The sequence below is a fragment of the Pelobates fuscus genome, chromosome 1, assembly GCF_036172605.1.
Source record: "Pelobates fuscus isolate aPelFus1 chromosome 1, aPelFus1.pri, whole genome shotgun sequence".
Taxonomy (NCBI): domain Eukaryota; kingdom Metazoa; phylum Chordata; class Amphibia; order Anura; family Pelobatidae; genus Pelobates; species Pelobates fuscus.
In genome coordinates, this window is record NC_086317.1 from 25802338 (window position 1) to 25825516 (window position 23179).

The 23179-nt window shown below is 44.8% G+C and overlaps 1 protein-coding gene across 1 annotated transcript in view; it reads left to right on the forward strand.

Moving 5' to 3' along the window:
- The window catches only part of TMPRSS3 (transmembrane serine protease 3), a 107130-nt gene extending 98465 nt beyond the window's left edge, over positions 1–8665 (forward strand). Inside the window, exons 14-15 of the mRNA XM_063444827.1 lie at positions 3259–3411; positions 8546–8665. Of these exons, the coding sequence (XP_063300897.1) occupies positions 3259–3411; positions 8546–8599 (207 nt within the window). The 3' untranslated portion in view covers positions 8600–8665. The remainder of the gene's footprint in view (positions 1–3258; positions 3412–8545) is intronic.
- Positions 8666–23179: the final 14514 nt, after the last annotated feature.

Here is a 23179-nt window from a genome sequence, read left to right on the forward strand (position 1 = left end):
TGTAACTGCACTGCATTGTGGAAACATGTATTTCCTGATATATGAACACAATATACACTGACCAGCCACAACATTAAAACCACTGACAGGTGAAGTGAATCACATTGATTATATTGTTATAGTGGCACTTGTCACAGCGGTGGGATATACCAGACAGCACGTGAACAGTTAGTTCTTGAATTGCATGTGCTGGAAGTAGTAAAAATGGGCACGCAAAAAGATCTGAGTGACTTTGGCTAAATAGGTTCAGAGCATCAAAAACATGGCAAGTCTTGTGTGGTGTTTCCTCTATGCTGTGGTTACGACCTACTAAAAGTGGTGCAAGGAAAGACAAACTGTGAAACAGCATCTGGGTCATGGGCACCCGAGGCTCATTGATGCATGTGAGGAGCGAAGGCTAGCCCATTTGGTCTGATCACACAGAAGAACTAATGCAGCTCAAATTGCTGATAAACGTAATGCTGGCAATGATAGAAAGGTGTCAGAACACACAGTAAATCACAGTGTGCTGCGTAGCCACAGACTGGTCAGAGTGCCCTTAATTACCCCCTGTTTACCGTCAAAAAAGTGTTTTTAATGTTGATGTGAGCATCAGAACTAGACCATGGTGTAACAAACTCCATTCCCTGATGTTCGGTGGTCCGTATCCCCTTGTTCGTCCTCCAAATGGTTGGTGTGTGGTCCCCCCTTTTATAGCCCTTTGAATGCCGACCTCCCCTGGCTGTTAACCACAATTTGGTGATTAACTTGAGTGCTTTCCCTGTGTGGCCATTTTGTCTCCCAAACGCAGGCAGCGGTACCTGGTGGTCGAACGCCTGGAACAGTTTTTGGCCTTGGGTCTCTGCGAACCCGGGCAAAGATGGTACCGCTGGTTGCCTACTTCCCAACCAACTAGGCAAATGAAATATAGGATCTACCGAACAGGGGGAGCATTTGCTCCCTAACAGCCAGGGGGAGCATTCATCGGTGTTCTTGTGAGAACCCCTGAAAGATGACCGGTCATTGTCTTGTTTTCCATTAAACTATTTTGGGGCATCACTTCTTGGCCAACCGGTCCAAACTTTATTCAAATGGCGTTTCCGAACAACCAAAGGGATCTGAGCGCTATTTTGACAAAGTGAACGCTCAGATCTCAGCTATTCGGTGATAGGACTTTCAAGGGGGTTCCTATGTTTTTAAAATGTATTTTTAGGATAAATTGCAATATTGTATATGTTTCCTGTATCTGAGAGATAATTCATTTATAGCTTTCTCACTCAATTATCTCTCAGAAACACAGCATCCTGGGAGAAAAACACGTGAATGTTTGGTGTGGAGCCCACACGGTAGGGGTCAGTGCATAAAAGCCGTGTGTGGCCAAAATAAAATGAGTTGTACTCCCAGAACTGTGTGTCGTCCAGTTGGCTATTTTTTGCTATTCACTTGGCTATTTCTTGTTCCTGCGTTCCTGAATTCCTGATCATAGCAGAGGGAGAGTCCTGGTCAGGACTATTGCTCTGCTACACCTGGAGCAAAGGAAGAGGGTTGCTTGGTCGGATGAATCATGTTTTTTTTTTAGATCAGTTGGATGGCCGGCTGCATGTGCATCGTTTACCTGGGGAAGAGATCGCAGCAGGATGCACTTTGGCAGTGCTATACTCTAGGCAATGTTCTGCGGGGAAACTTTGGGTCCTGACATTCAGGTGGATGTTACTTTGACAGCGTCCTCTTTCAGCAGGATAATGCACCCTGCCACAAAGCAAAAAAGGTTCAGGAATGGTTGAGGAACCCAAAGAGTTCAAGGTGTTACTTCAGCCTCCAAATTCCCCAGATCTCAGTCTCATTAAGCATCTGTGAGATGTGCTGGAACAACAAATTTGGGTCAAAAATGGACTTTAAAAAAAACTGCTACTAATATCTTGGTGCAGGACACCACAGGACACATTCAGAGGTCTTGATGCATAAGAGCTGTCTTGGCAGCATGAGGGAGGACTTACATGATATTAGGCAGGGGGTTTTAATGTTGTGGCTGATCAGTGTAAACACTTTTTTTTCCAAACACATTGAAGAAAGCTAAGAAATGGATCATAGGGTTATTTTGCAATACACAAATAAAATATTTAAGTTCATAGATGGCCTAGTAGGGGGAAATAAATCCTACAATTGAACACACAACAGAAAACATACACTGGTAGTTTTGCAGTTGTGAAACAGGCAAAACAAAAAGACTCAAGACCATTAAATTCAACCTCACATGAATATTACTGCTGATGATCCAAAAACGAGGCTGAAAACCCCAGTTTGAAGTAATTTTCCACAAATTAGGAGTGAGGAGAGGTCACTCCTTGTATTAAGAGTTTTTTTCATCCCACATATTAACTATTAAATCTTTGAATATTCAGTTTTTTTTCCAAAAAAACATACAACATTTGAAAATCCGTACAAATCTATTAAAACAACTTCTTAAGGCAGAGACACCCACAAATTTGCTGTTCTTACAGTAAAGAACCCTTACCTGGTTAGACTTGTAGGCTAGTCTAAATGGCTAACCTTTTGACCTTTGTACAGTTCTAGTTAGGAACAGGTTAACAGAGGACTGTTTGTACTGACTCTATTTATGTTTGTATAATGTTATAATATCCCTCGGAGCTGTCTTTTTTCTAAAGTAAACAAGTTCATGTTTCCAATCCATTTTTCGTGTATTAAATTTTCCATTCTCCTTATTAATTTTGTAGGCTGCCCCTGACGCTCTATTTATTTCCATAAAATCCTTCTATAAAACAAAATTACACTGCATATGCAAGGTGGGATTGTACAATTGATTTATATAACAAGGCACATGTATATTTTGCAACATGAATGAATGCCCCTTTTTATGCATTTGAATACCTTACTTGTCTTAGCCAACCAGTCAGACAGAATTGGTAATTTGCCACCATTGCCATAGATAGAATTGGCAGCACAACTGCTAAGAAATGCATTTTTGCTAGTGTGACCCCCCCAATTCCCTCTCATAGATAGAATTTGGCACATCCTCCTATGCCTTCATCAAGATTACCTTTAATTAAATTTAGAGGACAGTTTCTGCGGACATTGTTAAGTTTCTAAAGATCACCCTGCTTCATCTGTATATTAAATCACATCATTCAAAACCACCCAAGACTTACATTTGACACTTGATGACATCAGAAATGTCACTGCTGTGCGTTCCTTTTCCGTAATCATAGACTCCCGTTTCTAAATGTAATGTATAAAAAAATATTCTTATTGTCTCAATAGGGGGACAGTGGGGGACCTCTAGCATGTGAAGACCGGAAGGTGTGGAAACTAATGGGGACCACCAGCTGGGGTATTGGCTGTGCAATGAGATATAAACCAGGGGTTTACACTCGAATCAGCTCGTTTTTGGATTGGATTCACATACAAATGGAGGTACGTATGTTTTACAAGACAAAAATACAGGTTAGTGGCAAATTCAACCTGTATTGACAAAGGCTTAGTATAAGAAAAAACATAGCCTAAAACTGAAGTAGTAGTAAGCAATATCCATCACAAGATTTTACCATGCCCTTGGTAACACTGGTGGCATGGGTGCATTGACAAACTGACAATTGTCCACAAAACAGGGAATTATGGAACACTAACAAGGGAAGTGCTATTTTGAGGCCGAATTAGCCAAAGTGGGAGATTTCCAACTATACGAGTTGGAAAGGTGAAAAGGTGAGCAAGTCACTTTTAAATTCTCAACAATTCAATGTTTAGTGAATAAACCCCCATGGCCAGTCTTATGCCCCAAAGACCCCTTCAATTCTCAGTTTAGTGAGTAAAGTGAGAATTGTTGAAAAATGTAAATTAATTCAAAGTGAATTTAAACTTTTAGCCCCAAAAAAGACAAACTTTGAATTCATTTTTTTCAGTCAATTCTCACTTTTGTAAATAACTATGTAACCCTGCTAGATCTCACATCCAGTGCTGCCCCTCTAATACACGGCATTATTTAGCTCTGGTTACTAGAGTGCCCTCTTCACTGTTTAAGACTGTATGAAAAATGGCTGTTAAGTAGGCTAACTTTGGATAACTGTGTGTTTGGTCTGCTGCAGCGATGTTTGGTAGGTTATTAGGTAAAAGTGAAACTGATATAATGAAACATGTAAAAACAACAACAAAAAAATTACTTCCGCACTAACCCAAATCCCTATGCACTTCCAAATAACAGGAGATTTTTAGTATCACTCCAATGGCCATTAAAGTGTAACGGCTACACTTACAATTCCCCTTGCTTCTTTAAGCTGGAAGGATAAGAGGTATAACCTTGACATGGCAGGTGAGCTTACACTTTAATGGCCATTGGAGTTATACAAAAAAAAAATCTCCTGTTATTTAAATGTGCATAGGGATTTAGGATAGTGTGTACGTAACTTTGTTTTTTTGTTTTTTTTATTGTGTGTATTGCATTAGTGGGATTTTGAGTGTTTGTGTTTAACGTGTAATAGAGCTTCACTGTCCTTTGCCTGGGTATACAATTCTTATCTCCCATTAACTTGTCAACAAATCTTACATGAATTTTATTAATATTAGGATTTATATAGTGCCAGCATATTCTGCAGCAATTGCACAATTATACACTTTACGCTTCACAATTATAGAATGGGAACAATTTCAAGCTAGCCAGTTTTACAAATAAAGTAGCAATGTACAAACACAATGTAGCAGTTGGATTGACACCATACAAAGCCTATGTGATATATCCAGCATCCAATTAGACAGTCAAAACTTACCTCTCCAGTCTTTCGGAATGCTGAGCATAATCTATAAAGTATTATTATAACACAGAGTGTGAAAATCCCTCTAGATTACAGTACTGCATAATATCGCATGTACCCACGGTACAAAATCTATCAAACGTATTCAATAAACTGGCTGAAGTAGAAATATTCACCAGAGCAAAAAAATGTTGGGGCCATTGCCTTGAATATTTTTTCACAGTTTGAAGTTTAGTGCAGTGGTTCTTAACCTTCATAGACTGGAACCCAAATTATGGATATTGTATTGCTATTTTAGTGAGTAATTCTTCAACTATTACACACACACACACACACACACACATATATATATATATATAATATATAACAAATGTGATTAGATTCCTCTGATTGTCAGAGGGGTTAAATAGGAGAATGTGCTGTTCATTATAGGCAATTGACTTCAGATCTAATGAAATTGATATACACTGACAATTACAATTATTTACATACTGCAACATATTCCGCAGAGCTGTACAAGAGGAAATAAGACATACATTAATTTCTAGTAAAACATATAGGACCTACGTGAACAGTAGGTGAAGAGGGCTGTGCCCCAACAAGCTCACAATCTGAAGATATACTTTTTCAAACAGTTTGGAGCACAGGGACTAAGTTTTATACTCCAAGACAGAGGATTTCAAATAAACCCCAAGGTTTCTTAAATGTCGAAATATTATAAGACATATAACGCAACCAGTCTCCGTATAGATGAACAGAAGAACCTCACCAATATGTACATTGGCTGGAGCTGGGGAAAAGGGTGTTTCATTGAATTCCTTATTTACCTGCAGAACTCAGTCCGCAGAGTTTAGAGTCACCCCCTATGCTAACACGGATTATGTTTTATTTCGACAGGTGAGATAGGACATATTGGAGAGTGTGATAATCTTTGTACAGTTTGCTCCCACTCAGCCAGATAAGATTGCTTGTGTTTGGATATCAGGGCTGGTGCTTATTGTTCTAAAAAATACATTGAATAAGACATGAACACGTCTCGGTGCTTAACCCCTTAAGGACACATGATTCCCTTTTATTCCAGAAGTTTGGTCCTTAAGGGTTTAAATAACTCTCAGTTCTTTAAAAGGCTATATAATAAATCGTTTACAGTTTTTCAGAGAAAACGTTACTATATATATATATGGTTAAATGAACATGTGTTTCAGTTGGTTTTTTTCTGTGTTCTTTTAATGGTTGGAATGTGACATAATGACAGGTAGTAATAAAATATTTTAAGGACGCCATCATTCTGCCAATTAAGTTTGCTTTCGAGGTTTACAGATGTTCAGACGTTCAAACAGAAACAGACTTACAGAATGCAAATAATCACATATTTACAGATATCGCATATGTACAGACTTGCAGAAGTTCAAATATATGGAAAAATTGTGTTTTACGGTAACAGGAAATATCAGTCTTAAAATAGGCATATGATGCTGCTGATAGCTCTGTGCACATTTATATATATATATATATATATATATATATATATATATATATATATATATATATATATAGTAGGTGAATATATATATATATATATATATATATATATATATATATATATATATATATATATATAAAATACAGAATCTGATACTGTTACTCACTGAATGGGGATTTAGTTAAGGTATATGCTAATGCATTGCATAAGCCCACCAAAACACATTGTACCCCATTTTTGTCATTTTGCTCTTATGAGATTAACCCACTTAAATCCTTCCCCCTGGGACTCTCTGCAGGTCAAGGTTAGATAGGGTCCTGGAATGAGGCACCGGTGACAGGGAGGGGTGCAAACCCAGGGCCTGGACTTCCAGCTATATTAAGATATGAAACCAAGAGGCTGCCCTCACCTGAACATGCATGCCTCATAGGGTTCATACAACATACAAGATACAGTGCACTCACTCTTCCACTAAACCGCAAAGCTGACAAAATATAATCTTTTTTTTTTTTTTTAAAACACCTAACAGGTAAAAATAATGGGTGTTTAGTTATAGTATATGATCATACATTTGGGTACATTGTCAGAACGCCAATGTACCCCAATGGATCCCATTTTTGGCATGTCCTATTCTAGTAACCCATAGATTGCTGGAGTAGGACCTGCTAAAATGGGGTACATTGGCGTTGAGGCAGACTAATGTCAAATACTGATAGCATTTAGAATGCTTTATGTTGACAGCTCTGAGTGGCTGTCGTATAGCTGCAATTATATTTACAAATCACTTCAGTACTATGCCAATCTCACAACTGAAAGTGAATGCAAGGGACTCTCTGTACTATATTATTTACACAGCGCAAGGTTGTTATGGTTGTATTAAACAAACTTCCCTTTAATTATTATGTAAATCTCTATCTATCTAGTCTCTGAGGGTGTGACATGGATAAGGTGGATATGTAGCCTTTGTCACTTCTTATATTGCCTGTCACAGCCTGTATTGCATGTTTCAGTAAGGTTTTTGGGGATTGACTGGACATGTTATTTTTGCTGGCGCCCCCTATTGGCAATCCAGAGTATTTAAATTATTCTTTCCACCCAATGTTTCTCTGATGTAGAGGTAGATGTGTTAAATCGGGGAACAGGAACTGGTTTCTTGCAAAAGACAATAATAATTGACATACTCGATATCACTATGTATTAATAACTAACAGGTTTACTGATTGTAAAGATGGTTTGCCAAATTCAACCACTTCCATCACAGTTTCTTCTGCACATTTAGTGATGGTTTGTAGGAACGCTACATAATAGGTTAAATATTAGTCTATAAAACAATGGAGCGTTGCATCAAAACTCTTTACTACTGTGTAACACAGGAGCAGATAAAGAGACTCCAGTTCTTCTTTAGCTGATAACAATAATAAGGTTAATAGTCTGTGAACAAAGTATCAGAGATAAACAATAACAATGATTTCTGAGGGAATAGAACATGGTTTCCCTACAATAAATATTACTAAATTCTAAAAAGATCAATATTTATTGAGGAAGCCCTCACGTGATATGCAATCCGTATGTGAGAACATTCAAGGAATAGTTATATGGGATTTATTGGATTCCAATAGGCTACAGCGGTAAGAAGGGTGTAGGGTGTATGCAAATTTAGATTGTAGCTCATCGCCTTTGTCATAAAGGAATGAGGCAGAACATTCATTTTTCCAATTCATGTCACACATGGACCACTTTTTTGACATGTTCTAGTCAGATGGCAATTACACTCCAAACCATTTCAGATACACCATTACCAAAATGTAATTGTTCATTGAAGTGTCATTGTGAGTGTGCTTTGACTGATGTGCATGGCTACAAATTTTGTTTCAAATCTGTAACATCGCTATTTAGACAACATTAATGAAGACTATCAGAGTTAATTGTTACACTATGAATTGCTGGGAATTAAAAGCGAGTTTCAAATTTAAAGCCAACACGGCTAAACAGAAATCTTCCCAGATGTTGACAATATTCCCAATCTTATTATTATAATTTTTTTAATGATATAAAAAATTCCTCTTCTGACAAGTCACACTTAGGTAAATAAACCCTCTCTGCGGACTTCATGCCTCATTACACATGCTTAAAAGAAACTAAAAACAAGATTTAAAAAGCGATTGTATAAAAAGTTAGATGTAAACATGAATGGCCATTCAGCATTGTATTTGTTCAATCGTGGATAAGAATAACAGATAAAAAGGACCTCTGTCCCCATTATAAGTTGTCATCTGTTTAGATAGATACTGACATTTGATTATTTGTTCTATTCTGACAGAGAGAAGAAAGAAAGACAAACTGGTCTTTGCAGAACATATCCAGCTTCCAATAAATCCACTGTTTAATGGAATATACCTCAGCAAGCAGGAGATCCAGCCACAGTCAGAGTACAAACATGACGTTAAGAGATGTCCCGAACTGTTCGCCGGGAACCGTTCGCTGGCGAACATGCAATGTACGCGTTCGCATTCGTGGCGTACACACGCGATGTGTTGTTCCGCCCCTATTCGTCATCATTGAGTAAACTTTGACCCGGTACCTCACAGTCAGCAGACACATTCCAGCTAATCAGCAGCAGACCCTCCCTCCCAGAATGTGTCAGCTGACTGTGAGGTACCGGGTCAAAGTTTACTCAATGATGACGTAATAGGGGGCTGACCGACACATCGCGTGTGTTCGCCACGAACGTGAACGCGAACATTGCATGTTCGCTGGCGAATGGTTCCTGGCGAACCGTTCGGGACATCTCTAATGACGTTACAACAAAGACTCTCAAAGCTGACTGATGCAGCTATGTGGAAGAAGACATCTGTAGACCACCGTGTACTCAATCCACTGTTCACCTAAGATTTTTAGAATTACAGTGAAATCTATTTAATGTTTGTTAGAATTTCTGAAAATATCTAGTGATACTTTTTTTTTTCAAAGACAATGCAGTCGGTTGTCTTTTTTGTTGCTGCTAGCAATAGACGGTTTATATGAAACATTCGATTCAATGCTTTTTCTAGAAAGGCCCAAAGAGGAAGAGCAGATAAAGAGACCAATTAATCCACCCATTACTTCTGGACAAAACTGGGTATACCACACATTGTAGGAATAATGTAGGAAAGTCCAGCCTCTTGTGTTGATTAAGAATTGGATGTGAAAATTCGAACATTGATGTTCCATTGTCCAAGTGAAGGAATAAATCTGCATTCATCCACATAATTCCTGGACTTTTCTTTTTCTTTTTGTTAATTTTTTTTCATGTTATCGTGGATCAAATAATCATGAGAGATACAGTTTACAGAATCTTAAAGGCAGGTAATTCCTAACCCTATACATATATAACCCTCATATTTCCCTCTAATCTTAATCTTACCCTAATCTCTCCCTAATTTAGCATTAGCAGCACTTTGTTAAAAAAACATTGCCCGCATACGAGCATTTCTTACACAAGATGCTACCAAGGAGCTTGTTCATGCTCTAGTAATCTCTCGCATGGATTACTGTAATTCTCTCCGAAATGGTCTTCCCGGGCAGCTCCCTTCTTTTGGAACAGCCTGCCTACCCTTGTCAGACTCTCCCCTAGTCTTCAATCCTTTAATAAGTCCATCAAAACCCATCTTTTCATGATTGCTTAAGTCCTTACAGAGTAACTTCTATCTCTCAATCCTTCCTCTTGCTCTCTCCTAAAGGGCCACACTCCACTCTCACCTCCAGTTCTGCTACTTTCCTACCATGCCTATTTGCTGTCTCACTCAATACCCTTCCTATTGTGTTTTTATACCCCACCTCCTCTAAATTGTAAGCTTGTAAATAAATAATAACCAATAATAATAATAATAATAATAATAAAGTAAAAGTGGAATTTTAGAGGACATGTATAATGATGGGTCTGACTGATGGAAAATAAATTAACCTGTGCGACTTAGCTCACCCCCTTCCTCCAATTTGTGTGGAGTCTCGGAGGGTAAAGAACGCAGACAGGTATAACTGTAAACCTTCGGCCCCTGCCTTACACCCTGTGTGCCAAGGCATGAGATGAGATATGAAAACTCAGTGACTAGGGCTAATGTAATGGGGCCTACAGTCACTTCCACTTGTCTCTTTTTTCTTTGTTTCTTTTCATTTGTTCGGTCTGTCTTATCTTTTTTTTTCCTTCAAATTAATTTCTTGTCTCTATGTTTTATTCCTGGATTTCCTATAGGTTTTTTTTTACTAAAGTCCAAATGGCTCCGTACTGAATGTGGCAAAACCATTCGGCTGCATACAAGACCATTCCAGGGCAAAATCCAGCCCTGGGTCTAAAATTGGTTTGGATTTCAGCCAGACAAAGCGCCATCAGACAGTTGATATCTGGACCAAATGCTTCAAATCCGGGCCTAGAGGATCCAAATCCCATCCAGATTTAAAAAAAAATCCAAACTATTTACCCACTGGAAGCACTAGTAGTCTCTCTCTTTTTTTTTTTATTAGCAACCAGATGTGGTGACGTCATCACGCACGTTCTGACGAACCAGGAAGTGGATGGAATACTCAGTAAGGTGGATAGTCACTGGATTTAGTTCTGCAGCTGATTTTAATCCTATTTGATATGTGGGTGGCGGCACTGCAATTATTGTGAGCACTTTTCATGCATATATGTGTGTTTGTATCCATGCTTTATCAAAGACATTAGAATAGATAAAGGGCAATCGCCCAAAACGTATGCAACTTATATTTTGTCCTTCCATTAAATGGTAGCACCCGGGTGTGCACTTTAAATACCAGTTGCGTATTACTCCATTTTTTTCTTGCTTGCAGCACTAGTAGGATGGGAACTTTTATAATATTCAGGGCGTAGGACCTAATACCCCACCCATGGGGTTGGGTGGGGACTGTGAACTCTAATGAACTAAAATAAAAAAGGGGACCTGGTATTCTTCACCCCTCCCAAATAATGGCATATCCTTTCCGCATCTACCCACCCTCAGTGGCTAGGTATCCCCAATCTTTTTGACATCCCCTTATAAAATGTATCGGTAACTACAACAAATCTAATACCTGTGTAAAAAAAGTCTTCTTTCTTCTAATTCTTCAGCCTCAAAAAAAGTCAAATAGAAATCCATAATAACCGACATAAGTAATGAAAATAGAGAAAAATCCCAAATCACAACAAAAATGTATCCATCTTCACTCGTGGAGGGCTCTCCGCAGACTGAGCTCTGATATTGGGGAAAGTCCTTATATAGGCTTTCCCATCACGGCCGGCCTTAGGGGTGTGCGAGGTGTGCGGCAGCACAGGGCGCCATGGAGCAGGGGGCACCGTGCGGCCGACACAGCTCACACATGACCAGAATAAAACAAAAGTGGCAGGGGCGGAGCTTACCATGCGTCGGGGCGGGGCTGTCTGCATGTGTGTTTGTGTGTGGCTGTCTGCCTGTGTGTTTGTGTGTGGCTGTCTGTGTGTGGCTGTCTGCCTGTGTGTTTGTGTGTGGTTGTCTGTGTGTGGCTGTCTGCCTCTGTGTTTGTGTGTGGCTTTCTGCGTGTGTGTTTGTGTGTGGCTGTCTGCCTGTGTGTTTGTGGGTGGCTCTCTGCGTGTGTGTTTGTGTGTGGCTGTCTGCGAGTGTGTTTGTGTGTGGCTGTCTTTGTGTGGCTGTCTGCCTCTGTGTGTGTGACTGCCTATGTGTGACTGTCTGGGAAGACTCGATGGGCCGAATGGTTCTTAACTAACGTCACATTCTATGTTTCTATGTCTGTGTGTGCATGTGGCTGTCTGCGTGTGGCTGTCTGTGTGTGTGTGTGTGACAGGGTGTGTGGGAAGGGGGGGCAGGAAGGGGAGGGGGCTGTGAAGATTTTTCGCACAGGGCGCCCAAATGCCTAAGGCCGGCCCTGTTTCCCATGCTATGTCAGCTATTGCAAATCATGGGTTACCAGCCAACCAGACACAATCTGATTCTTGGTGAATAACTCCGGTAGAAGGAGACTTGAGAAATTGTCATTTTTGTCTACTGTGACTTTTACTTCTCTTTCCTCTACATCCTTCCTCATCCCATGTTTCTGTCAGGATCGGGACAGGGATCCAACACGCAGAGTACAAACAGTAGCCAGATACGTATACCGGACCTTAGAATGGCCGGACTAACGTAAGTAGTACAGTAGAGAATGGTCAAAGACAAGCCGAGGTCGAGGGTAACAGAAGACAGGTAAGCGAGAGACAAGCCGAATCAAGGGTAAGAGAGATAAGCAGAGTAGAGCAAACAAGCCGGGTCAAAACCAAAAGGGATAACTAGAATACACGAGCACTGAGTGACTAGAACAAGCTAGAACCACGACAGGGCAATGAGCTAACGAAAGAAGCACTGTTAAATGCCCTGTTCAGATAAGTAAACACGCCTCCGAGGCGTCCTGATTGGTCCTGAACCAATTGAGTGACAGGTCGTTCCGGGTTGACGTCCTGACGTCGACTTCCGGACGTCATGCTATAAAAGGGAGTCACTCCCTCGCGGCCGGCTTTGCATGACCGGATGGACCGCGAGGAAGGGGGAAATCAGACCGTCCGGATGGATGAACGACTAAGTCTCTACCTCTTTCGGGGGTAGAGACCTCAGGTACCCTGACAGTACCCCCCCTCTCAGATACGCCCACCGGGCGGAAGGCACCAGGACGAGAAGGGAAGCGAGAGTGAAATGCCCTGCGGAGACGGGGAGCATGAACATCCTCCTGGGGTACCCAACTTCTCTCCTCAGGACCATATCCTTTCCAATCGACCAGATATTGTACTCTCCCCCGGGAGATTCGAGAATCGACGATGGAATTGACCTCATACTCCTCCTGACCCTCCACCTGAACAGAGTGAGGAGGGGCGATCGTGGAGGAGAATCTGTTACATACTAGTGGTTTTAGCAACGAAACATGAAATGAGTTAGGAATGCGTAAGGCAGTAGGCAAAGCTAGACGATACGCAACTGGGTTAATTTGAGTCAGTACCCTGTAAGGTCCAATATACCGAGGAGCGAACTTCATGGAAGGCACTTTTAACCGAATGTTTCTAGTACTTAACCATACTCTATCGCCTGGAACAAACACCGGTGCTGCCCTTCTACGTTTGTCAGTGTGTTTTTTAACCAGCATAGAATTGTGCAGAAGAATTTGTCGAGTCTGGTCCCATAACTTCCTTAAATTGGCAACATGGACATCCACCGACGGTACCCCTTGGGAAGAAGGCTCCGAAGGAAGAATGGAAGGATGAAAGCCATAATTCATGAAGAAGGGGCTAGAATGCGTAGAATCACAAACGATATTGTTGTGTGCAAACTCCGCCCAAGGAATCAAACCGACCCAATCGTCCTGGTGTTCAGAAACGAAACAACGTAAATATTGTTCAACCTTTTGGTTGGTACGTTCAGCAGCTCCATTGGACTGAGGATGGTAGGCAGAAGAGAAATTCAATTTGATGCCTAGTTGAGAGCAGAAGGATTTCCAAAAACGGGAAACAAATTGGGAACCTCTGTCAGATACAATTTGGGAAGGTATCCCATGTAAACGGAAAATCTCCCTAGCGAATATCTCCGCTAATTCGGGCGAAGATGGGAGTTTAGGTAAGGGAATGAAGTGAGCCATCTTAGTAAATCTGTCCACCACAGTGAGGATAACAGTCTGTTTTTTAGAGATAGGTAAATCAACAATGAAGTCCATAGCCAAACAGGACCATGGCTTTTCAGGAACCTCTAAAGGGTGCAGAAATCCGCATGGAAGCGAATGGGGTTGCTTAGTCTTGGTACAAACCTCACATGCCCCGATGAACTCTTTAATATCTTTACGTAACTCAGGCCACCAGAAATCTTTAGAGATCAGAGCATACGTCTTGCGAATGCCAGGATGCCCAGCCACCTTGCTGTTGTGGAAACAGCGTAACACTTCTAGTTGGAGAGTGGCAGGAACGAAGTATCGATCCCCAGGAGTCTGTTTGGGCGCAAGATGCTGTAATTTCATGATCTCGGCAAGCAACGGAGAGTGAATCCTGAGATTCGTGTTAGCGATGATATTACCCTTAGGAACTATGGAGGAAAGGACTGGCTCAGTTATAGTGAACGGTTCATATTGACGAGACAAAGCATCGGCTTTAGAGTTCTTAGAACCAGGTCTATAAGTAAGTACATAATTAAAGTGAGTGAGGAACAAGGACCAACGAGCCTGCCTGGCGGACAAGCGCTTAGCCTCCCCAATATAAGACAAGTTCTTATGATCCGTTAAAATAGTAACGGGGTGTAATGTCCCTTCTAGTAAATGTCTCCACTCCTTTAAAGCCTTAATGACCGCTAACAGTTCCCTGTCGCCGATGTCATATCTGCTTTCAGGCCCAGATAATTTCTTAGAGAAGAACCCACAAGGGTGTAACGGTTTGTCCACCCCTAACCTTTGAGACAGAACAGCCCCAACTCCCGTCTCAGATGCATCGACCTCGAGTAAGAACGGCAGAGTCGTATCAGGATGGACTAGAATGGGAGCAGAAGCAAAAAGTTATTTGAGAGTCTTGAAAGCATCAAGAGCCTCCGTAGACCAGGTCCTAGTATCAGCCCCTTGTTTGGTCATATTGGTAATAGGCGCAATGATAGAAGAGTATCCCTTAATAAAGCGCCTATAGTAGTTGGAAAAACCAATAAACCTCTGAATAGCCTTGAGTCCTTTGGGCAAAGGCCAATCTAAAATAGATTGGAGTTTGTCAGGATCCATTTTAAAACCTTCCCCAGAAATCACATAACCAAGAAAGTCTATCTGAGACTGGTCAAAGCTGCATTTCTCCAATTTACAGTATAGGCCATGTTGCAGAAGTTTGTGTAATACCTTTCTGACTTGTCTATGGTGAGTCTCAATCTCCCTAGAGTGTATCAGTATGTCGTCCAGGTAGACAATAACACAATCATGTTGAAACTCCCTAAGTACCTCATTAATCAAATCTTGAAATACTGCAGGAGCATTGCAAAGTCCAAATGGCATAACTGTGTATTCATAGTGGCCATACCGGGTATTGAACGCCGTCATCCATTCGTGTCCATGCTGGATTCTTACCAAATTATATGCCCCTCTGAGATCTAACTTGGTGAAGATTTTGGAGCCCTTAAGACGATCAAACAACTCGGTAATCAATGGAATAGGATAGGCATTTCTGATAGTTATTTTATTCAAACCTCGGTAATCAATACAAGGTCTCAGCGTGCCATCCTTTTTCTTAACGAAAAAAAAACCCAGCCCCGGCAGGAGAAGAAGACCTCCTAATGAATCCTTTCTCTAAATTCTCACGAATATATTCCTCTAGAACAGAATTCTCCTGAACAGATAAAGGATATACATTACCCCTCGGGGGCATAGTCCCAGGTAGAAGCTTAATTTTACAATCAAATGACCTGTGTGGAGGTAAAGAATCGGCATTCTTCTTGTCGAATACTGCCTTTAAGTCTTGGTACAGGAACGGTATCTGTTTTTCTGTGGACTGAGTAGGACTACCAGGTGTGTTAATATTAGCCAATGGAGAAACTTTGCGTAAACAACTCTCCTGGCAGCTCTGGCCCCACGAGAGTATCTCCCCTAATTCCCAATCGATAATAGGGTTATGTCTCTTCAACCATGGATACCCCAGAACTATGGGGACAGAAGGGGACGAAATGAGCATAAGAGATAAATTCTCCACATGTAGGATACCAACATTTAAATTAATGGGTATGGTCTCACGAAAGATAACAGGGTCCAGTAGTGGTCTCCCTTAACTGGGATGGGAAATTGTGTTTAGTGGCAAAGGCTTGGTCGATAAAATTCTCAGCAGCTCCGGAATCTATCAAAGCCATAGCCTTTACTACTTCCCTCTCCCAAGTTAAGGAAACTGGTAGCAGAAGCCTGTGATCTTTATAATTAGGACTAGAGGACAAAATAGAAACACCCAAGGCCTGTCCTCTAGAGAAACTTAGGTGCGAGCGTTTCCCGGGCGGTTAGAACAGTTTGAGAGTAAATGACCTCTGGCTCCACAATACATACATAACCCCTCCCTTCTCCTGTACTGTCTCTCCTCTTCAGAGAGGCGGGTATAGCCTATCTGCATAGGTTCAGGAAGCAGTGAGACCGTGGAGTCAGGGCTTGGAAATGCGGGAAATGCTTGGAAATGCGGTTCCTCTCTCGAGTGTTCTGTCTCTCTCTTAAACGTTCATCTATACGAGAAATTAACGAAATTAAATCCTCTAAATTTTCAGGAAGTTCTCTAGTAGCAACCTCGTCAAGGATTACATCTGATAGCCCATTCAAAAATACATCCATATACGCCTGCTCATTCCACTTGACTTCTGACGCCAGAGACCTGAACTCTAGTGCATAATCCACAAGTGTTCGGTTCTCCTGTCTCAGGCGCAACAGTGATCTGGCTGCATTAACCTTTCTACCTGGAGGGTCAAACGTTCTTCTAAATGCAGCTACAAATGCGTTATAGTTATATACTAACGGGTTATCGTTCTCCCATAGTGGGTTGGCCCATCTCAGAGCCTTCTCAATGAGTAAGGTGATAATAAATCCTACCTTTGCCCTATCTGTAGGATAGGAGCGAGGTTGCAATTCAAAGTGGATACTAATTTGGTTTAAAAAACCACGACACTTCTCAGGAGCCCCACCATAACGTACTGGTGGGGTAATGCGAGAAGAAGCACCTACTGTGGCTACCTCTAGGCCTGAATTTACAGGAGAGATAGGAGTAGCACGCAGGGCCGGCCTTAGGGGTGTGCGAGCTGTGCGGCCGCATAGGGCGCCATGGAGCAGGGGGCGCCCTGACAGCCGACACAGCCCGCACATGGCCGGTGTCAGGGTCTATTTAAAAAAAAAAAAAAAAAAAATCGCGGCAGAGGGGGCGGGGCTTACCGAGCTGCGGGGGCGGGGCTTATCGTGAGGCAGAGGCGGGGCTAATACCTCCCGAAGCCCCTGCTGCACAGGAAGAGGGAAGGAGTCCCTGCTTCCCCATCAGCCAGCTGCATCCACTGGATAGAGGTAAGTGTGACTGTTTGCCTGTTAGCCCTCTTTTCCAGCCCTCTATGTGTCCCACTATTCCCCCCTCCCAGCCCTTCATATGCTCCTATACCCCCCCTCCAGCCCTTCATGTGTCCCTATAGCCCCCCCAGCCCTCCATGTGTCCCTGTACCCCCTCCCAGCCCTTCATATGTCCTTATAGCCCCATGTGTAGCCCCCTCCCCAGCCCCATGTGTCTCATTATAGCCCCCATGTGTCCCTATAGCCCCCCCACATGTCCCATGTGGCTGTGTGACTGTGTGTGTGTGTGTGTGTGACTGCCTGTCTGTGTGTGTGTGTTACTGCCTGTCTGTGTGTGTGTGACTGTCTGTGTGTGTGTGTGTGTGTGTGACTGTCTGTCTGTGTGACTGCCTGTGTGTGACTGTCTGTCTGTGTGTGACTACCTGTCTGTGTGTGTGTGTGTGTGTGTGACTGCCTGTCTGTGTGTGACTACCTGTCTGTGTGTGTGTGTGTGTGTGTGTGACTGCCTGTCTGTGTGTGTGACTGCCTGTGTGTGTGTGTGTGTGTGTTTGACTGTCTGTCTGTGTGACTGCCTGTGTGTGTGACTGCCTGTGTGTGTGTGACTGCCTGTGTGTGTGTGACTGCCTGTGTGTGACTGCCTGCCTGTGTGTGTGACTGTCTGCCTGCCTGTGTGTGTCTGTCTGTTTGTAACTGTCTGTCTGTCTGTAACTGTCTGTGTGTGATTGCCTGCCTGTGTGTGTGTGACTGCCTGTGTGTGTGTGTGTGACTGCCTGTGTGTGTATATAACTGTCTGTCTGTGTGTGTGACTGGCTGTGTGTGTGTGTGACTGTCTGTGTGTGACTCTAATTGTGTGTGTCGCTGTAGCTGTGCCATTGTGTGTGCCTGTGCCTGTATGTGTGACTGCCTTTAACTGAGTGTGTGTGTGTGTGTGTGTGTGTACATGCCTGTAACCAAGTTTAAATTTCCCCCACCCCTTCCTGTCAAGGCCGCACTTTGACTGACAGACGCTCACTCACTGACAGACGCACACTCACTGACAGACACACACTCTCATATACACTGACAAACAATGACATACACACACACACTATTACTTGGACACACACTGACAGATGCACACTCTCACTGACAGACGCATGCACTCACTGAAAGACGCACGCCCCCACTGACCGACACATACACACTCACTCACTGACACATACACACTCACTGACTGACACACACATTCACTCACAGACACACACACACACACTTACAGACACCTACAGACACACACACACACATTCACTCACAGACACACACACACATTCACTTAGACATACACACTCACAGACACACACACAGACATTTCCACTAACACTCACAAACTAATATTTTTTTAATTTTATTTTAAATCCACCCAGCCTCCATGGGAGAGCTGGAGTGGATTTCTTGCCTGCAGTCCAGTGTGGCTGCTGGGCGGGCAGGCAGGGGGCGCACAGACTGAGTAGGCGGCTCTTAGTGATGCCAGGAGCCGGACTGACGTCATATTCCGGATCCCGGCTTCATTAAGCGGCGCAGAGGGAGCTGAGCAGGAAGAGCTCAGGTGAGTATGCTCCTTCGCTGCCCGCTGCCAGCCTCGGGGGGGAGGGGGGAGGGGGGGGCTCAAACATGGCCAGCCGGCCAGCTCTTGAGCCCCCCAGGACGTGAGGCAAGCAAGGGATCTGGGGGTTTGGGGGCGGCTTTTTTTGCCACCCCCTGCAAAGTGCCACCTAAGGCAGATGCCTTGTTTGCCTCACGATATACACGTCCCTGGTGCCTGTGTGTGTTACTGTATTCAGGCAACTTGGTGGGTGGTGGGGGGGCGCCATGAAGACTTTCCGCACAGGGCGCCTATTTGCCTAAGGCCGGCCCTGGTAGCACGTATCTCCTCTGGTGGGTTATTGGCACGAGATAATAACGCCTGTAGCGCTAGCGCCATCTGATCCATTCTGTGATCCATGGCTTCAAACCTAGGATCAGGAGAAGCAAGCTGACTGTTTGTACTTGCAGGATCCATTGGCCCTGTCGTAATGTCAGGATCGGGACAGGGATCCAACACCAGGGCCGGTGCAAGGATTTTTGCCGCCCTAGGCAAAAAAAATTTTGCCGCCCCCCCCATATGTCCAGCCCACCATGTGACATCACAATGCCCCACCCATATGCTCTGCCATATGGGCCAACGCCAGTCTTCACAAAGTGTCTTATCTGAAAAGACAGTGTGTTTACATTAAAAAGCCTACAGGCACAGGCTATAGACACCAGAACCACTACATTATGCTGTAGTGCTTCTGGTGACTATAGTATCCATTTAATGTGAGGTAAATTAGAGATTAGTGCCACTAATAATATATTGGATTGCCTACTTACCACCAGATGAGGACAAGAGGCTGATGATGGGCTCAGTCTGGCTCCACAGGTCTGGTGTAGAAGAGGCTCTCTGGAGACTGTTTTTAACAGTGCTCACAACAATTAATGAACAGGAAGCAGCTCCGTTTTTTTAGGGCCCCTTACACAGCTCAAGGTCTGGGCCCCCAGGGGGCATACGCCTACAATGCCCACCCATAAATCCACCTACATGGCCCATCCATGAGTTGGGGATGTTTTATGTGTGCAATTTGTGTAAGGGATGTAGTGTGTTTATAGGGGATGTAGTGTGTGTTTGCGTGTAAGGAATGCATTGTATGTTTCTGGGTGTGTGTGTGTGTGTGTGTGTGTAAGGGGTGCAAGGTTTGTTTCTGTGTATGTAATTGAATGCAGTGTGTGAGATGGGAACAGCTTTCTTTTTTTAAAAAAAAAAATTCATAGTGCTCTCCCCTCAATTATTGATTTCCCCTTCCCTTCTGTCCCTCCGTGTTCTCCCCTTCTGTCACTTAGTACTCTCCCTTGGCCCCCTGTCCCTCTGCAGTCCCCCTTGGTGGTCTTCTCACTCCCCCCTCCCCCTTTAGTGGTCCTCCCTCTCCCAAACCCCTTAGTAGACCTTCCCCTACTCCCCCCACCCCCTTAGTGGTAATCACCCTCCTCCCCTCTCCTTAGTAGTCCTCCCTCCTTACCCCCCTTAGTGGTCCTTATCCCCCCCAACCTCCCATAGTGGTCCTTATCCCCCCCAACCTCCCATAGTGGTCCTTATCCCCCCTCCCTCCCCTAGTGGTCCTTATCCCCCCTCCCCTAGTGGTCCTTATCCCCCCCTCCCCTAGTGGTCCTTATCCCCCCTCCCCTAGTGGTCCTTATCCCCCCTCCCCTAGTGGTCCTTATCCCCCCTCCCCTAGTGGTCCTTATCCCCCCCCCAACCTCCCATAGTGGTCCTTATCCCCCCCAACCTCCCATAGTGGTCCTTATACCCCCCCCATCCCTCCCCTAGTGGTCCTTATACCCCCCCCCATCCCTCCCCTAGTGGTCCTTATACCCCCCCATCCCTCCCCTAGTGGTCCTTATACCCCCCCCATCCCTCCCCTAGTGGTCCTTATACCCCCCCTCCCCTAGTGGTCCTTATACCCCCCCCCCCATCCCTGGTGGTCCTTATACCCCCCTTAGTGGTCCTTATACCCCCCCCTCCCTTAGTGGTCCTTATACCCCCCTCCCTTAGTGGTCCTTATACCCCCCCTCACTTAGTGGTCCTTATACCCCCCTCCCTTAGTGGTCCTTATACCCCCCCTCCCTTAGTGGTCCTTATACCCCCCCCCTCCCTTAGTGGTCCTTATACCCCCCCTCCCTTAGTGGTCCTTATACCCCCCCTTAGTGGTCCTTATACCCCCCTTAGTGGTCCTTATACCCCCCCCCTCCCTTAGTGGTCCTTATACACCCTCCCTCCCTTAGTGGTCCTTATACCACCCCCCCCTTTAGTGGTCCTTATTCCCCCCCCTTCCCTTAGTGGTCCCGATACCCCCCCCTCCTCCCTTAGTGGTCCTTAATACCCCCCCCCCTCTCCCTTAGTGGTCCTTAATCCCTCCCTCCCTCCCTTAGTGGTCCTTAAACCCCCTCCTCCCCCCCTTAGTGGTCCTTAAACCCCCCCTCCCCCTTAGTGGTCCTTAACCCCCCCCTCCCTTAGTGGTCCTTATACCCCCCCTCCCTTAGTGGTCCTTATACCCCCCCTTAGTGGTCCTTATACCCCCCCCTCCCTTAGTGGTCCTTATACACCCTCCCTCCCTTAGTGGTCCTTATACCACCCCCCCTTTAGTGGTCCTTATTCCCCCCCCTTCCCTTAGTGGTCCCGATACCCCCCCCCCTCCTCCCTTAGTGGTCCTTAATACCCCCCCCCCCCTCTCCCTTAGTGGTCCTTAATCCCTCCCTCCCTCCCTTAGTGGTCCTTAAACCCCCTCCTCCCCCCCTTAGTGGTCCTTAAACCCCCCTCCCCCTTAGTGGTCCTTAACCCCCCCCCCTCCCCCTTAGTGGTCCTTAAACCCCCCCCTCCCCCTTAGTGGTCCTTAAACCCCCCCCCCCCTCCCCCTTAGTGGTCCTTAAACCCCCCCCCTCCCCCTTAGTGGTCCTTAAACCCCCCCCTCCCCCTTAGTGGTCCTTAAACCCCCCCCCCCTCCCCCTTAGTGGTCCTTACCCTCCCCTCCTGCCCATGTAGCGTGGCCGGGCGGCGCGGAACGCGGGACAGGAACCTTTGTTTCCTGTACCCGGCCGCCGGCGGAATGACAGGAAATGCTCACTGAGTGAGCATTTCCTGTCATTCCGCCGGCGGCGGGTACAGGAAACAAAGGTTCCTGTCTCGCGTTCCGCGCCGCCCGGCCACTCTACATGGAGAGACCGGCAGGAGGGAGCGCTCTGCGCTTCCCTCCTGCCGGTCATAAACCCGGCCGCCCTCCATGCAGCAGTGCTGCGCCGCCTGGGGCTTGCTAAAGCGCTCAGGCGGCGCAGCATGAGAGGCGCAGCGGGGACAGGGATCCGGCGCCCCCTGGTAAGTTGCGCCCTAGGCGGCTGCCTAGGTCGCCTTACAGGTGGCGCCGGCCCTGTCCAACACGCAGAGTACAAACAGTAGCCAGATACGTATACCGGACCTTAGAATGGCCGGACTAACGTAAGTAGTACAGTAGAGAATGGTCAAAGACAAGCCGAGGTCGAGGGTAACAGAAGACAGGTAAGCGAGAGACAAGCCGAATCAAGGGTAAGAGAGATAAGCAGAGTAGAGCAAACAAGCCGGGTCAAAACCAAAAGGGATAACTAGAATACACGAGCACTGAGTGACTAGAACAAGCTAGAACCACGACAGGGCAATGAGCTAACGAAAGAAGCACTGTTAAATGCCCTGTTCAGATAAGTAAACACGCCTCCGAGGCGTCCTGATTGGTCCTGAACCAATTGAGTGACAGGTCGTTCCGGGTTGACGTCCTGACGTCGACTTCCGGACGTCATGCTATAAAAGGGAGTCACTCCCTTGCGGCCGGCTTTGCATGACCGGATGGACCGCGAGGAAGGGGGAAATCAGACCGTCCGGATGGATGAACGACTAAGTCTCTACCTCTTTCGGGGGTAGAGACCTCAGGTACCCTGACAGTTTCTCAAGTAAGTCTTTGTTTTCTTCTTTTTCACTGTATCATTTTTCTTGGGTTTTCAAATGGCTTTGCATTGAGCCGACATTTTAAACATGAACATGAACAGTTGGTTATGGCAAACCTCACCACTGGGCATTGGAGAAGACTGATTGCCAGCCTCCTCCCCTGCGACTATGGCCCCTGGGAGATTGTACCCTTTTAAACCAGCATTTGGACATATTGTATTTTATTATGCTGCTGCTGGCCCTTTAAGAACCATCTCGGGACATACTGTGGAGTTACTGTGTGGCCACCATTTCATGTATCAGAGGCACATGGTGAGAACAATGGATGAAGCACATGGTGAGAACAATGGATGGCGGCCATTTTAACTCACAGACACTGTTTTGACTTTTCTACACGGTGCCATC